Genomic DNA, 16174 nt, shown 5'->3' with positions numbered 1-16174 from the left:
CAGCCTCATGCTTGCTTAGATTTGCAGGGTCTCAATAGATAAGGCTTGCGCCTGTTGCTATTTTCTCTCACCTTAAAGCTTTGTGCCACTGTGTCCTAGTAAGATATCAGACATGCAGAACGAGGTAGATTTAGTGTTTCCAAGCTCTCAATCAGGGAGGAGAAAGTGGACCCAATGCTCAGAAAACTGTAATCTCTTATTTTTCACACTAACCATGGCACTAGAACCTTTTAGTTGAGCTGCAAGGTTCTAGTTCTGGGACCAAACTGGTCTACATGGCTTTAAGTGCCTGACCATGCACTTAGGAATATTCTGATTTGCTTCTAGTTTCTAAGCACAAATTACTCCATTTAAAAATAAATTCAAGGTGACTGTTGGTATTCTTTGCAGCCATTATAAGACTTGTTCAGACTTTTTTCAGAGGGAGACAGCAACCGAAGAAGGTTAATACTAATTCTAGTGTGCTTTAATGCTAGTAAATTGACTGTGTGGTCATCATTTTAACCCTACTTGTGCTGACCAAAGAGGTGCCACTGATATCTTAAGAAAAGTTTACCCTATTTGGAGCAAACATTGGGGAGACAAGAAGATATTTACCAGACACTTGAACACCAAACAAATCAGATGGATAGAGATAACTCTAAACAATTATGTCACTTTGTTGTTGGACAAGAAATGAGATTCCATTGAAGTTGGTTGACCTTTATTTAAGTTAGTTGATTGTTACTTAAACTTTCCTTACAATTTGTCAACAATAACAGTTTTAAATATGGCTCCAAAAAGATAAAATTATTTTCAGTGAAATAAACATATTCAGATAATTTCTTATGTACAAATGTATAAAATTGGTATGTACAACTTTTCAAGGAAACTTAAAATTATAACTTATTGAATGGATTGCTTTGAAACTCGTAAAAATACTTGTGCAACCAAATTTATTTGTTCAAATTATAGTAAACTAGTCACTTAAAATTGCACAGTTTCGTCATTCCATCAGTATTCTCTACAATAACTACAAACAATTTTTAACAGCAGAAACTGTAAGAATGAGTATTGATTATCCATTATGCAGTTCATATGAAAATTTCAACCACATTTTCCTTAATTCTTATCCCTCTTCTTACTTATTGCTCTTGGAATTAATAATTTAACCAGATCATCCAACAATAAATATTGATTTATGAAAGATCATCTTTAGAGAAAAAATTTACTACAGCCTCATAAGTTAAAAACATTAACGCAGTGTTTGGAACTTGTCGGAGAAGGTGTGTTCCCAGTCCACCATAAAGTCCTGTTCTTCCTTCCTCAAGCAGAATTTTTCTAAAAGCCTGGAAGAATGAGTGATATCTTCTTTTTCCATCTACTTCTTTTTGTCGTAGTCGTGTTCTGATTACTTCATGAGGATATGCCATAACAGAGGCAATACACTTTGACGTTGCAGCAGCCATCATAAATTGCAAAAAGTCCACTACATTTTTCTCATGAGTCCCTCTCAATTTGAAACGATGCCTCTGTACTTCTGCTTTGATATGTTCATAGATCACAAAGTGAATAACAGTTTCTGTAACACCAATGTAGGTTGCAGTCAGCCCTCGATAGAAACCCTTTATCCCATCAGTTTTCCATATATTCTGGATAAGTTTCAATACTTGCCCCTTGGAAGCCCTGAAATGGAAACAAACAAATAAAAATGAAGCCCAGCTCTGTATTTTATTTGTAATGTTTCAAGGAAAGATGTAAATTTTCGAAAACACTGCTTGCAACATAAATGCTCCTTATTCTCCTTTACAATAAGTGGGGCTGTTTAAATATGTAAAGATTCAGTTTTTTACCTATTATCCAATTGCAGTCTTGTCTTGATGACCCAGAGAGGACTTGTCAATGATGAAGTCACAATCCCTGAATTAAATTAAAAGGATTAATACAGGTACAAACAACTTTGTTTGCAAAAAAAGTAACTGCAACTGTTGATAGCATCAAGTGCTACACAATGGACAATGCATTTATCCACTATTAAAAGCTAAACATTCCTGTTGATAAAGTTTTTCTATGCCATTAGAAAAATAAGACTCACACCTCACGAGATGATACTTTATGAAAATTTTAGTTAAAACACACCTGCTGAGCAAGCTGATCCTATATGTACAACTTTGCTTTCTGGTGACACAAAGCCGCTTCTGTTGAGAACATGTTTAGCTTTAGCATACACTGTGAAGTACAGTGCTCTCGAAGGGGCAACTCCAACTAATGTAGGCCCGAGGCCCTTGAATAGGGCTGCCACACCTTCCGTCTGGGTGATATGTTTTAAACAGGACAGAACACCAACAGGTCTTGAGTAACTGATCTCCACAGGAATACTCCACACCCCACCTGGACCAGTAGCTGATGGGTACAGAACATGTCTAAAGGCTGGAACTGAGGACTTAAAGAGTAAGACTAGTTTTAATGGTGAGACTAATAACAGGAAGGTATTTGTCGCACTGTTTATCATCTAAAATTTCTGTTATGTTTTATGGCTCCTCTTCAGGGCCTCTTTTTAACAGGCCAGCAATCAAGACTGCCCACTTGATTTGCATATTTTGTCGGGGAACTCTTCATCTTGGTTAGGAAGCCAACATTAAGGCCAACTACCTTTCACTAACACAAGAAATTACAGCTTGGTCACCCCAATGAAAATATACTGGGCTTTGAATTTAAGTTCCAGTAACCAGCCTATGGTGTTCAAACGTACATTTCACGTTTTGGTGCTTGGTGGCCCACCTATCCCAGTTGCCAAGTGGAAATTCTGATAGGAAAAAAAGGCCGGGTAACAATCTGAAAAACCAAACCAGCCCAGTTGACAAGACTCTTGATAAGCTACAACTCAAGTCATTCTTTGGAAGCAGACAACCATTGAACGGACACCTACATAATCCAGATCAGCCCCCACAAAAACGTGACTGCCATCCGAGTGTACTTTGCAACCATGACACTAACGCAATCCCACAAAGTACACTATCTCGCCAGTAATTTTACTTTGAGAGGGTCTGCATGAAAATAAACTCAGCAACTTTGATTGCTAAAGAGTTTAAATCACATCCTGACAAATTATTACTCCAAGTGGTACTGTGGGCTTAATTTTGTCCCATCCGCAATCGCGCGCTTTCGCAAAGATAACATGGAAAGCAAGTCTTCAAAGTTATACACAAATTGCGACATAAATATTGCAGATAGGAAAGCATGACTCTAAGATGAAAAAAAAAAAAGCTTTAAAATATATCTAAAGGCTTATATATAGGAGTTCTTGACGATTTTGGATAACCGTACCTGCAATCTCGTCTTTACAACTTCCAGAGGACAAGTCAATGTAGCACCAACGGTTCCTCCAATACTGAAGAGTGAAATGCAAAATTTGCTGAGCTTGCTAACTTACTTCTTACACTTTCAACGTTAATTCTTGCACTTTCACATTCTAGATTACTACTAACATCCACTTTTGAGAACGCACACTTATGCAACGGCGTCGCAAGTTAACAATTGTTTCACACATGATCGATGAAGTGACGAAGGCATTTAAAGGAGAAGCTTTACTCTAGGTGAATCTCTGCTAATATCGAAACTAGACCATAAACGGATGCGTTTAGAAAGCGAAAATGTATCAGACGAGCTCCTATAAGATTGATTGTGTAATCATAAGCATACGATTGACAATGTCCCATCTTCTCGTTAGGAATCTTGAACCCTTACTTCACAGTACTATATTTCTCAACAGAACATAGCTACCTTTCATGGAAAGATAGAAAATAGCACACAAAGTACACCTGGAGAGGCACGATTTTATCCACAGAAAATGGTGGACTCGTTCAAGCAAAACAACGGCCGACAGGATGTTATGGCATGTGTATTTGAAACGTTCAAACGAAGGGAAACAGATCTTGTTTCGAACATACCCTCCAGCCACTAAATGGACGTACGGGGACCTTCCTTTACTCATGTCTGGATGGATCTCGCAGTGCAAAAGATTTACTTTGGTGTCACCCAGAGTATTTTGGTAACTGGTCATGGATGGTTTTTTCTAATGAACCTTGTACTCTGTTTACTACTACAAGAATCACATGGCCATCGCTGCAGAGGGATGGCTGGACTTAATTTGATTGGTTACTCAATCACTTTCACGTGGTCTTCATTCACAAATTTGCATCAAAGGTCACACTTTTCACGTGAACATGGTGACGTTTTTTTCCCTAGGGGGAGGGATTCAAACCCTAACTACGTGACCCCGCTGATTCGTGAATTGCCGCACGTGGAAGAGACATGCATACTTTCTTCATTTTTGCATCGAATAATTTTGATTTAGGAAATTACGTAACTTTTACGACATGATGTAGAAGGCTAACGTTCAGTGGTAAAGCCAGATGAGCGGCAGAATCACGAAGTGTGTCTAAAATAAGACGCGCGAAAATATAAAGAGGTGTGTTGAGAGGTGGGGAGGGGGAGGAGGAAGGGTGCGATTAGCTCAAAACAACATGTCGTCTTTGTTCCGGTTTTCCTGAAGGAGAGTTTAGGGTACTCGTGTCACGGACAGTATCCAAAGCCTGTGTTCTACTGTGCGAATGACGCATTCGAAATACACTACAGGCAATATCCCATGTTTTGACAACAGCACGTATAAACCATGCAAGACATGCAACAAATTTCCTCCGAGTTTTTCCGGGGCTTAAAGCAGCCAAAATATCAAATCCCTTTTGTTTTATGTGGGCACAAGGTAACGATCCTAGAGTTGACCTAAAGAGTTACGAGCGTTTACGCAAACAGAAATGGAGCTATGCTATTGATGGGAACATGGTAACGTGAAGAACAATTAGTAAATGAAAAGCGTTCGTTGATACTGTTCGAATCCCGTACAGGCCTGAAATTTTTTTCAGGTCTGATTTTCACTATTGCTCAAATAGTGCTTTACTGCGAAGGATCGTGCTCATATACATTAAAAGAGATTGGTAGATAAATTTTTGTTCCAGAGTTTTGCGGATCTCCGAACTTACCTAGATGTGGGAAAAGGCCACAGACCGACATTGTTGTATATTCATTTAGTGAAGATACTCACTCTTCGGATTGCTTTCTATTGTCTCTCTTTATTCATCGATCAAGAATATGATAAGCTGGCACAATCATGTCACTTGGTTACCGTACTTTCACATCGTTCAGTAGCCCTAAAGTAATATCACTAACACTGGTACAAGTAATTTTAGACTCCTTATACTTTGTTTTCAATACATTACAGCCTCAATCTGTTTGGTTCTTAGCACAGTTCGGATTTTCCTATAATTGCTCCGAGGTAAGACGTAGTATTTTTTATGTGACATTAATGTGACAGTTATGTGACATTACTGCAATACAGATGGTTCACTATACAAGTGTTGGGAAAAATATCCAAGTTAAAAATGATTTCCTCTTTGAGACCGCATGCAGTATGTGTCGAAGGTGACTGAATTAGCGAGGCGCGATGTGTGTAACAAGTAAGTTTAACGTCGCTGTGAATCTGTCGTCGTGAAATAAAAGCCCTGAACTTGACTTGAAGAACTCAGTCAAAATGTTCATTACACCTACCCCTCTATATAATGGTGGGGTGTTATGACGAACTACGCTACCCGACCCAGATCCCCTTCCGCAATGGACTGCGGCGCGGGTTAACTGCGGGTTAACTGTAGCGAAGTGAACTTAAACCTTTTTTGTACAAAAATACCCAAAATACTTGTTCTCTAAGGACGCAAATCGAGAAAAAATGACAGACTCTTCTTTATTAAGCTTCGTTTTTGTTTTTATTTACCTTCGTTTTGAGTGAAAAGCCCTGACGAACGCCCCAAAACATGGCAGCTCTACGAGGGCCCAGCCGAGTTGCTTAAAGTGATCACAGGTTGCTTGAAACCTGTATGAAATCTAACAGGCATACTGTCTAAGGTGAGGCAATTTTTTATAAAAAAAAAATATCCAGGATCTATAAAATTCTACACTTCAAAGGCACAACAGATAATTAGTTGAAATAAGATTATTATTGGCTCTGATATGATTATTTTTTATTTAGAAACAAAATAATGAATATCAGTATATGCCCAACACTTTCCAGAACCTTGAGCAACTCACAACCCATCTTACGGATAGTTATCTGACGATGTTTTTTTTTTTTTAAGGAAGTCTTAGCTGCCTTGTTTCGGTGTCTTCGTACAGATCATGTGACTGTATCTGAGGGATTATCAACATGATCTCGAGACCGAAATAATGATTATCGTTACTTCTTAATTGGCACCAAATTAATGATTATGGTAATTTCATGACATGCGTTCTCGACGCTTTGAAATGAAGAGGAGGCTTCAGTTTTACACTCGTACAGCATCCAAGATGGCGGAAGAAGGTGCTTTCAGTTATGATGGATTATTTTGTGAGCCTCTTTGTGAAATTACTATAATCATTAATTTGGTGCCAATTAAGAAGTAACGATAATCATTATTTCGGTCTCGAGATCATGTTGGATTATTTGCAAGACGATTTTTATGTTCCAACCTCCTTCCCAGGGTTCTCAGGAAGGAATAGAGGGGAGCTTGGGAACGAAATTAATAATGCACTCCTGATATCAATAAAGAGAAGTCATTAAGCCTTTTAAGGGTTTTTTGTCCTCAGTAACATCACGAACAAGTTCTATGAAGAAAAAAATTAGGCGGTGATTTTTCAAAGAGGGAAGGGCAAGGGGTGTGGATTAAACTGTCACAACCTAATCCCCAGGCCCTTCCCCCCTTCATTTAGAGGCAAAGGAAAAAATGAAACTGAGGACTAGATTGACTGTGTCACACAGGGTACTATCTCAGTAAGTTGCGATGTAGACATACACTTTGTGATTTACTTTAATTTACTATGTTGGAGTTTTTCAGATGAGAAGTGAGTGTGAGAAAGGAACTAAGCTACCGAAAAAATCATTAATAATGGTTCCTGTTTATAATTATTATTCTGTTAACTATCTGAATTTAAAGAACCGTTTACAAAAATTTTTAAGAAAAAAAGTGCAGTTGAACCTGTATTAAGCGGTCACCCATGGAGAATGGTGGGGTGACCACTTAACACAGGTTCCACAAATTAGGGGTATCATAAAATGCCATAGACAATGCCTCTTTATGCCATAATTGACCACTAATGTACAGAATCTTGCTCAAAAATACCACTCAATATAGTTTTTGGGGGAGAATCATGTATTAATAATTACTTGAAAGACTTATTCTCAGTGTTGATTGAGTAGTAGGGCATCAAGTGATCATTCTATACAGGTAGAAGACAATACAAAGAAGCCTTTGGGATTTAATAAAGGGTGACCGTGACTGCTAAATATAGCTCAAACAATTTCAGGACTTTGGTAACCAACTGCTGAACACAGGGTGTCACTGCTTGATATAGCGCCACTTTGTACAAATTCCACTGTAATCAGGGTCATGAAAAAAGTGATTGAGAAAAGTCAATAAAACAGGAATTCTTTGCTTGAAAACAAGATTTTTTTAGCCAGGGAATAGACAAATTGTTTGAGGCTCTTTCATGGCTTGCTGGAGTTGGTAATATAGAATTATAATACAGAAAACACTTTCATGAGGTTTTCAAATATTTTGGTCAGACACCAGTTCATGTATTTGGGAACTGTAGAGACCATGTGTAAGAGTAGACATGTTCTATTACTTTCAAGTAGTAAAATTCATATTCTATCTCAACTGGAGCCCTAGGAAATAAATCCCAGCAACAAAAGTGGTAGGGCTGTAGCCCTACCCAGCCCCCCCCCCCCCCCTCCACGGTCCCTGGTATTAGAAATATATTCATTAACCAAGCAATAGTGTGAAAGGTATTTATCCACTTTAATAACAAAGTTCTCATGAAAGATAAATGCATAGCTGTAATTAGTGAGCAAAACTCTTTAGAGCACTACTCTCACCCACAATAGTATAAATAGTTTGATAGTTTCTTCTGCCAATAATAGTTTAAAACTTCTCCACCACCCCCCCCCCCCTCTCTTGACAAATATTCAATTTCTCAGACCCACGCTGTCTTCAAAATATTTCTATGTATTATGTATGAGAAAATACTTTAATGATATTTATTTGGAAAACATCGAAATGCAACTTCATCCAAAAACCTCATTAACTTGACCTTATGTTTGTGAAAAACATAATTTCATGTGCACCAGGACATAAAAAATAAGCAAATATTTACATTAAGGCAATTTGTATGCATCTGAGGTGAGTTAATTGCACTTGGCAAAGGTCAAGTGTAAAATCAGACAAATTAGGTTTTCTAAGAAAATGTAAATGATCACGTAGTAATCAAGCGAGAAGCTAATTCATGCAACTTTTGCATTTTCTGAGAAAAAAAAATCATTTCACATTCTCTTTCTGACAGAACACTCACACCAATCTTTTTTTTTTTTTAGTGTCTGTTTACAGGAACTAAAATTTAGAATACATCTATTTGATTACTTATACTTGGCATTTGTTGAACTTAGCTATGTAATTTTAAAGCAGCAAATGAGTAAATGCTTACTTTTAATGAATATCATTCAAAGACTTCACTTGCAACCCTAAGCAACTTGTGAACTAGGAGAACAATGCAATTTATTTAAATACTTATTACCTTGCCTGCAAAATCTCTTGCTGGGATATAAGCTCTTCCAGAGAGGATACCCACATTAACATTTCCCTTACAAATAGACTCGCCACAATCGTTCAAAACCAAAAAACCGAAAAAAAAAAATGCGCAACTCCTTAAAAAATTTCCTCGAGCTTGAAATTTAACCTGTGGTGAGACAAATTATTTAAACTACCTACGTGCTACTATCAAAAATACTACATCAGCTTACACAAACTGTAATTGGGTGGATCAATTTGGTTTAAACTAAGATTATTTTTGACAGAGCTACTAATGAATTTAAAGCGAAGCATTATGCACTTGTTACTCCAAAAAGTACACGACTCCTTCGTAAGTGAAAAACATTATCGCTGTGTTCGGAACTTGACGAATTAAGTGGGTTCCCAAACCTCCATAGAGACCTCTCCATCCTTCCTCTCTTATAACTGTTTTCAGCGTTTGAAGGAATGAATTGTATTTGTGTTTTCCGAGGAAATCACTTTCCTGTTGACGTAGCCGAGTTCGTGCAACTTCATGTGGATAGCAAAGACTTGCAGCAATGGATTTGGAAACGCCGGCTGATAGCATGCACTCGATCACATTTAGGTCTCTTTGTGTCTTATGTTGAAACTTGAGCAATCTCCCTTTCACTTTCTCGTAGATCGTAAAATGCACTACCGTCTCTGAGATTCCTACGTAGGAAGCTGAAAGTCCTCGGTAAAAAGCTCTAATTCCTTCGCTCTTGTAAGCATCTCTTACTATTTGGAAAGTACTAACTCTCTGTGCGTCCCTGTTGTCCAACTGTAGTCGCGTTTTGACGAACCACAAAGGATTTGTGACCGTGTGATTTACAAACGAAGCCATGGCCGCGGATGCCATATACACAAGCGAAGAATCGGCAGCTAGTGTACCAGATTTGTTTAGGATGTCCTTCGTTGTGGAATAGAGGGCAAAGTAAATCGCTCTTGATGGGGTGACACCGAGTAATGTGGGCCCTAATCCTTTGTACAAGGAAAAGAACCCTTCGTGTTGAACCATGTACCTTCCATAAGAAAATACTCCCTTGAAACGATTCGCCGCAACGTTGAGCTTCGAGTTAGCCACACTAGCTGTACTTAAATTTGCGGCTGGGCCACTGGACGAAATGTTGCGATTAACATGTAGGTTTGCTGTTCGTTGAAGACGAAACGCAGAAGACTGAAGTCTTGTCTGAATCACCTCGAGAGGACATGTTACGAAGGCACCGAACGAACCGCCTAAACCACCAGCGACGAAATGTACCATGGCAGAGTGCTGTTTCTTTGGTTGACTCATGATCGTGACCGAAATAAAATAACAAAAGAACAGAGCTGGAAGATAACGGCCGCGAGTGAACTGTCGAACTTACCGGCATAGCCGGCTGATAAAGAGCTATTAGAACATAAATATCGATGCCCAGTTCAGTGATTTAGCCCAATGACGTCAGGACAACACCCCCAACCACACCAAATAAGGGTTGCTTATGTAATCCTCTTCTTTGCAACTTCTGGGCTCATTCAAAAGCAGGAGGTTGAATTAATTCTTTAGCAATCAAAATAAACAAAAACAACTCACATTCCATCCAATTTTAGGTAAAATAATATTCAATGCACCGCAGAATCTTAGATAAGCTTTTACGTTTCTTAATTCTGACAATATTTGTTTTTCAGTACGATGTTGTCCCATTGAATTGTTATTGATCCAAGTTAAAAAAACCTTTTCGTTATGTAATACACGTATTGCCGACACTTGATCTCCAGTCACATGCTTTTATGTTATTATTTTATCATACGATCATCTGTTCGTGATACCACACAATTTTTGTTAAACTAAAATTTAACACAGATCTGTCGTGAGTTTTCAGTCGCAATCGACCACGCATGAGTTTTCATCACCAACTTTATTTCGTGATCTTTTCTTTTGAAAGGAAGGAAAACAAAAAACATTGCCTGAGGGTCAGTTATTCATAGAACTGTTTTCCTAGTAAAACCCTGTTTACGGCTTGTGACATACACGTGCACAACATGTGATGTTTGCAACAAACCAAAATAAAACATACTTGTTTTAAACTTGCTGTGGCCGATTGTGCTGAAAATCTGGGGGAAGTCAAATTACAATGTTTCCTCATCGACCGTAACTAACGAATGAAAAGATTTAAAAACGTAAAGCAAGGTTAAACTATTGGACTAGAATCATTCAAATAGATGTAAATTTTGCGCCTTAGTAAATTCAAAAGACGAATTCTTGCCGCAATGAACTAGAGATGACAGATTTACTGAAGAAACCGCGCAGTTTTAAACGGTTTCAGATTCTTTTTGGCCCTTGTAATAACTCCCTATGGACACATAGCTACCCGGTCCCTTCGCCGATACCTTTGGTCAACTCGCCGACACACTGGTCGCTTCGCCGACACTCTCGGTCACTTCACCGAAACACACTGAAAACATAAAAAAAAAAAACCCGCAAGATGGATTCGTTCATCTAGGAAAGTCTCTTGAAGAGGATCTGGGCTAGTCATTAGCCTGTAGATTTTGGATGTTTCTTTTTTTTTTTACTAGCTGTTGTTGTTTAAGCCGTTTTTAAAATCTTACCAAGAAACTTCTTGCACTCAAGTCAAATATTCCTGATTGTATCCATTTTATGACTAGATTTCCACATAAGAAGAGAAACATATAAGTCAGTGAAGGTATGGAATGAAATGATAAAGGATATCATTCTTGTTCCCTGAGCAAGTCAATTTCCAAAAGATAACTTCTCCACAGACTTCTAAGATTTACTTTTACGAAATTGTTTAGTCACTGTCCACAATCATTCGGATAAATCGGGGGCCCAGTTTATTTGGTTTGCCCCATCTTCCAATTTATTTTGGTCATTCAGTCACTGAAAACAAAGTTTTTCTAGATTGGTTTTCTAGAGAACTTCCATTTTGAAAACGTCAGCTCAGGTCACGTCGATAGCTATGCCACGTGGCCCCATTTATGTCGATGTCTCTTTTAGCCTTTGCCAAAACATAAACTTTCATTCATCTGCCAAAGGTTCCTGCTGTTCAGAAGGAGTTGCTCCAGTTCCAGTTCCATTTCCCTCTTCCACTGATTGGCTGTCCAAACCATCCCCACTGTCTCCACCCTCAGCTTGCTCATATACAGCTCTCCCCTCTCCACTGCTTGTGCTATCATCGTTCTGCTGATCTCCCAAGTCTGTTTGTGCGGCGTTATGATTTGGATCCTGCAAAAAGTCGTCCAATATAATATCTTCTGGGTTAGGAACAGGCTGCAGGAATTCTTCATCCGGGCAGATCTTTTCGAACACTTCCTTAGCCTGTGAAAAGAGAAAAGCGTTATAAATTTTTAAACGTCCTCAATAAAGTTTCAGTAACCTCTGCCTAAAAATTTTCATCTCTAAGTTCTCTCCCACACTTTTTTTTTTTTTCAAGTCAAAGTTTCTCTGTAGATTGTTCTCTGTACCTTTTTTCACCTGCCTCTTTGACAAAGCAGTAACAAGGTAGAAAGATATCTAATTAAAAGCAAATATTATCATAACTATCTGCTAGTTTATGATCAAAATTACTGTACCTGCTGCAATGCCTCTCCAAATCCTAAGCTCATTCCAGGCAGCAAGAGAACATGTACATTTCCTGGCAAGTCGCCCACACATGAGGAATCAGAAATCAACTGGTTGAAATACAAAGACCACAGAACAGTTGGCTTGTCACTGTCAACATTTCCTGCTTTGAGACAAATGGCAAAGAACAATAATTCAATAAAGTATGAGTTTCATCTGGTGTATCTTAAAGTATCACAAGTAATTGCCTTTGAATAAAAAGGAATCTTTCAATGGTTTTCAGGGGTTTCATTAAGGGCTGGGCACTGGGCAAATTGATCAGTTGTGAGGACAGTTTTGCCTACTTGGTTTGACAATCTGGAGGAAAGTTTTTCTTGTGGAGAAGTTCAGTTCAAAAAGTTTTGCCCGCCTGTGAAAACCAATTGTCCTCCTGCTGAAAACATTAATGAAACCCCTGGGTTTTGTATTGTAACCCAACAAGGAAAAGGATAGATTTAGCCATGAATCCTTTCACCCCACATCAGTTTGCATATTCTCTATACTGTTTCCTGTACATTTCCTAAGGTGTTCACTAGGAGAATTCGTCTAACAATCAAGAGCTTTTTTTGTTGGTGACTGTTTCCTTCACTCAAAGAATTAAGGATAGTTGAGGAAGGAAAATATTAATACCAATTGCAAATGAGAGAAAGATTGAGGCTAATTTTCATTTTTGGTCTGAATTTATGTCCCTGCTGAACAGAAATGATACAACTTGTTTCCTCTGACCTTCAGAAGGAAAATGAAACAGCTTGTTTGCTGTTGCTTCCAAATCGTCCTTAGCTGATGTCACACCTTTACTGACTAAATGGACCACATAAAGGCCATTAGGGCAGGCCATAGAAGCTGACCCTAACTGAATGACTCTCACTGGTTCTTCGCCTTCTGATGATGGTGGAACAGACAGAACTGATACGCACTCCTCCTCTGAAATCTTCAAGGAACTACATGTTATGAAAACTCCTCTGGAAACCAACTGGTGGCACTCTTTCTTGTAACTATCTGGGACATACGAATGCTCCATTATCAGCCATTTACACTTCAGCAGCTGATTGTCAGAAATTACTCCTGTACACTTGCCATTTTCCTTGTTGATTGTTATTTCTGATGCACTTCTTCTAAGGCAATATAAACCACCAAACACTGCACACATTCTGCAAAATGCCTGAGGCAACTCACCAGCACCATAGAGTGGCCAAATAAAAGGGGTATTTCCATAGCGCCCAAGTGATTGTAAAAAGTTTTGTGTAGCCTTAAGTCCAATGACTGTTGCAGTTTCAGGCTTGACCATGGCTATGGCATGAATTATGAAATGCTGCAAATTGGGTGTCAGTCTGCGCGACTGGAGAAATTCACCGAAAGGTTTGTTTTCATATGCTTCATACTGCTCCTGCTGCTGTTTAAAATCAAGGCAGAAAGTCAGAAATTTCATTAGCATTCGTTTCTCTACAACAGATATTGCACTGCTGCTGAATACATCAGCTCTTGAACATGGCACCTCTTCTACTTGTCCATTCATGTAAGTCAATATTCTGGTGACAGTTTTGAACTCTGCATAATGACTGATATTTGCAGAAATTAGTGCCTCCACTAGGGGTCCTCGGGAAAATAGAAGTTTAGGAGATACATCAATGTTGAATCTTCTCCAGTATGGCTTCAGATCATCATATGTCATGTCAGGACATATGGCAGGCTTCTTTTCCCTTCCTTGCCTAAGTGGTGACACAAATGAAACATCTTGGCCATCTCTGGAATCTGTAACTGCTGGTAGCTCCTCATCATGATTCTCATCCTTCAAGTCTTTATCAGAACTTTCTTCTTCACTGTGTGGAGTTCCATTACTCTCTCCTAACTGAGAAGAACAGGTAGTACTGTTTATGTCAGATGTATCCAGCCTTTCATTACTATCATTTGCTGGCCTGTCTCTGAAATCTTCAGCTTCATTGCTTGATTCTTCTACACCAGTAGTTACTTTTGAGGAGTTATTTTCACCAGATGGATCTGGTTTGACTTCTTTGGTCTCATCAGATTTCTGAGCTTCAGTGCTGCTTGCAGCTATTTCAAGTGTAGTATCCTCTTTTGATCCAGAGAGAACAAAATCTTGCTCTGTCTTTTTCTCACTGAAGAAATGAAACACAAAATTAATAGAGAGTCACAGTTAATATTCTAAAAAAAAGACTGTTTAAAGCCTCTGATTACCTGAATCTGATTAATTAAGTAATTCTTCCTTCTGGGTACCATTAGTTTTAAAAATGTATGATAAAGCAAAATAACACCTACTAGATAATAAGTTTGTCTCCTTCAGACTCAATACATGTTAGCTAAGTAATGTATCAAAAAAGCGAGAAGTTTAATTTTGATCAGTTTTAACCTCTAAAGGGTTAGGTATAAACAAGGCAATGAGAAAACATCATTATCAAATGTCGTAACCAATATGGTATTTGAGCTAAACTTGAACTGAATATTTTATTAAGGGAACAAGGAATGAAACAGCTATTAGATAAGTGATGTCCTTCTTTTTAAGTGATCCTTCCTCACATTCATGTGATTAAGATTAAGCTAAATACTGGCACTACGTTAAACCGTTATATTTTCTCCTTACTTCAAATTAATAAATTAATGAAATATCTCAATAAAGAGCAAACATGTTCCTCACACACCTAAAATAAGATCTAACCATTACATTGCTTATTGTGTCAGAATGGCTGGGAACTGGGACTGAGAAGGTACCAGACTCTAAGCTTGGTGGTTCATTGTCGTGGGTACCAGATTTATCTGATCCACTTCCATGGTTTTCACCCTACAATCAGACACATTCTTTTGCAAATTAATTTACATGCATCATCACTGTCATATCAAACACATTTCAAATCAATAGGGCATCCTGCATAAAGGAATATAAATTTAGAATATAGTTAATTACCTGGTTGAGTTCGATCCACTTTAACAAGTTGTCAAATGTGAATGTGGCCCACTGACCAGAATAATAATCATTTCTAAAAAAAAAAATAATTTTTTAGATCAATCAATATGCAAATACTACAATTTCTATTGTATGCAACCTCTATCCATGCCATCAGTATCATGGAAGATGTTATGGCACAATTCCTTGTTGGGTACACATGGGTGCCCCCCTCCCCCACAGATAAGACTGAGTATGAAGCGAAGTTGGTGGGGAACTTGGGGAAAACCCCGAGAGGAGGTTAATTAACCAATGAAAACATCGTATCTACAAGAAAAACAGTGGCTTCTTTTGGTTTATGCTAACGAAACCCAAAAAAGCTTTGATTCGAGTTAGTAGTAATGGACCTCCAGGCTACGCTTCAGGATCTAGCTCTAAACAATTTCTTGATCTATAATTATATATTATATATTAACTAACCAAATGCATGAATTCTTTCGCTAGTACTTCAAGTTGTTCTTCAGCTTAACCGTAGAAACCAAAACTACGTTTAACTAAATTATGGCTGCAGAACATCAACTGCGCACTTGTTTTGCTAGATCGAGAAAACATGTTTCTGTATCACTCACTGACCTGTCTAAATGAAGAACCTTAAGACCCACCCTTGACAGAGAAGCTGCTACCACAGACTCCGGGAAACCTTGTAAACGAGAATAAGAATGGTTACGAATTACACTTTCTTCTACACTATCAATACAATGTTAAACTCGAGGTCAAAGTTGATCAGCACACCCTTTCCCCGTCTCTATGAAAATTAATCGAAAATTCGGCACAGTGGTTTCATAACTGCAATGACACACAACAAAAACATTTCCAGACTTTTTTTCGCCACACCATGATTTAACAACTACAGAACCTACCCGTTCCAAGTACAATCACATCGAACTCCTCAGGGAGCTTATCCTCCGCCATTTTGAGTATTTTCAGTGACTCTCGTCAAAGGGTAGCTGATTGGCTACCTTTATT

At 38.3% G+C, this 16174-nt stretch overlaps 3 protein-coding genes across 4 annotated transcripts; all 3 read right to left on the bottom strand.

Moving 5' to 3' along the window:
- Window positions 1-686: 686 nt before the first annotated feature.
- Window positions 687-4088, bottom strand: LOC111334435 (solute carrier family 25 member 36). The gene is made up of 5 exons (XM_022940165.2): window positions 3930-4088; window positions 3307-3370; window positions 2119-2422; window positions 1833-1899; window positions 687-1665 (listed from the first exon to the last, which is right to left on the bottom strand). The coding sequence occupies exons 1-5, from the start codon at window positions 4040-4042 to the stop codon at window positions 1179-1181; spliced, it is 1035 nt and encodes a 344-aa protein (XP_022795900.1). The 5' UTR covers window positions 4043-4088; the 3' UTR covers window positions 687-1178.
- Window positions 4089-7846: 3758 nt separating this feature from the next.
- LOC111334436 (solute carrier family 25 member 36-A) lies at window positions 7847-10086 on the bottom strand. Its single transcript, XM_022940167.2, has one exon. The coding sequence runs from the start codon at window positions 9943-9945 to the stop codon at window positions 8956-8958; it is 990 nt and encodes a 329-aa protein (XP_022795902.1). The 5' UTR covers window positions 9946-10086; the 3' UTR covers window positions 7847-8955.
- A 144-nt stretch (window positions 10087-10230) lies between these two features.
- Window positions 10231-16137, bottom strand: LOC111334432 (rab proteins geranylgeranyltransferase component A 1). Of its 2 annotated transcripts, none has more exons than XM_022940162.2 (7): window positions 16069-16137; window positions 15782-15848; window positions 15170-15242; window positions 14907-15046; window positions 12976-14366; window positions 12222-12376; window positions 10231-11967 (listed from the first exon to the last, which is right to left on the bottom strand). In XM_022940162.2, exons 1-7 carry the CDS (start codon window positions 16118-16120, stop codon window positions 11668-11670), a joined length of 2178 nt encoding a protein of 725 aa, XP_022795897.1. In that variant the 5' UTR covers window positions 16121-16137; the 3' UTR covers window positions 10231-11667. The 2 variants fall into 2 exon arrangements, with proteins under 2 accessions (XP_022795897.1, XP_088588982.1); XM_088732856.1 differs by having other exon boundaries at window positions 12222-12373.
- Window positions 16138-16174: the final 37 nt, after the last annotated feature.

This window comes from Stylophora pistillata, chromosome 9, assembly GCF_964205215.1.
Source record: "Stylophora pistillata chromosome 9, jaStyPist1.2, whole genome shotgun sequence".
NCBI lineage: Eukaryota > Metazoa > Cnidaria > Anthozoa > Scleractinia > Pocilloporidae > Stylophora > Stylophora pistillata.
Note: the sequence above shows the minus strand (reverse complement) of the source record. Positions and strands in the feature narration are given on the sequence as shown.

Excerpts from the sequence above, each read along its gene's own strand:
- LOC111334435 (XM_022940165.2), bottom strand. The coding sequence starts at position 4,042 with ATGACCAGTTACCAAAATACTCTGGGTGACACCAAAGTAAATCTTTTG. Across the intron at positions 2,423-3,306 it reads TTGTAAAGACGAGATTGCAG|TCCTCAGTTCCAGCCTTTAG; the intron begins GTACGGTTATCC and ends TTACTCTTTAAG. Across the intron at positions 1,900-2,118 it reads AGGATCAGCTTGCTCAGCAG|GGATTGTGACTTCATCATTG; the intron begins GTGTGTTTTAAC and ends AATTTAATTCAG.
- LOC111334436 (XM_022940167.2), bottom strand. The coding sequence starts at position 9,945 with ATGAGTCAACCAAAGAAACAGCACTCTGCCATGGTACATTTCGTCGCT.
- LOC111334432 (XM_022940162.2), bottom strand. The coding sequence starts at position 16,120 with ATGGCGGAGGATAAGCTCCCTGAGGAGTTCGATGTGATTGTACTTGGA. Across the intron at positions 15,849-16,068 it reads TGTGATTGTACTTGGAACGG|GTTTCCCGGAGTCTGTGGTA; the intron begins GTAGGTTCTGTA and ends CTCGTTTACAAG. Across the intron at positions 15,243-15,781 it reads AAGGTTCTTCATTTAGACAG|AAATGATTATTATTCTGGTC; the intron begins GTCAGTGAGTGA and ends TTTTTTTTTTAG.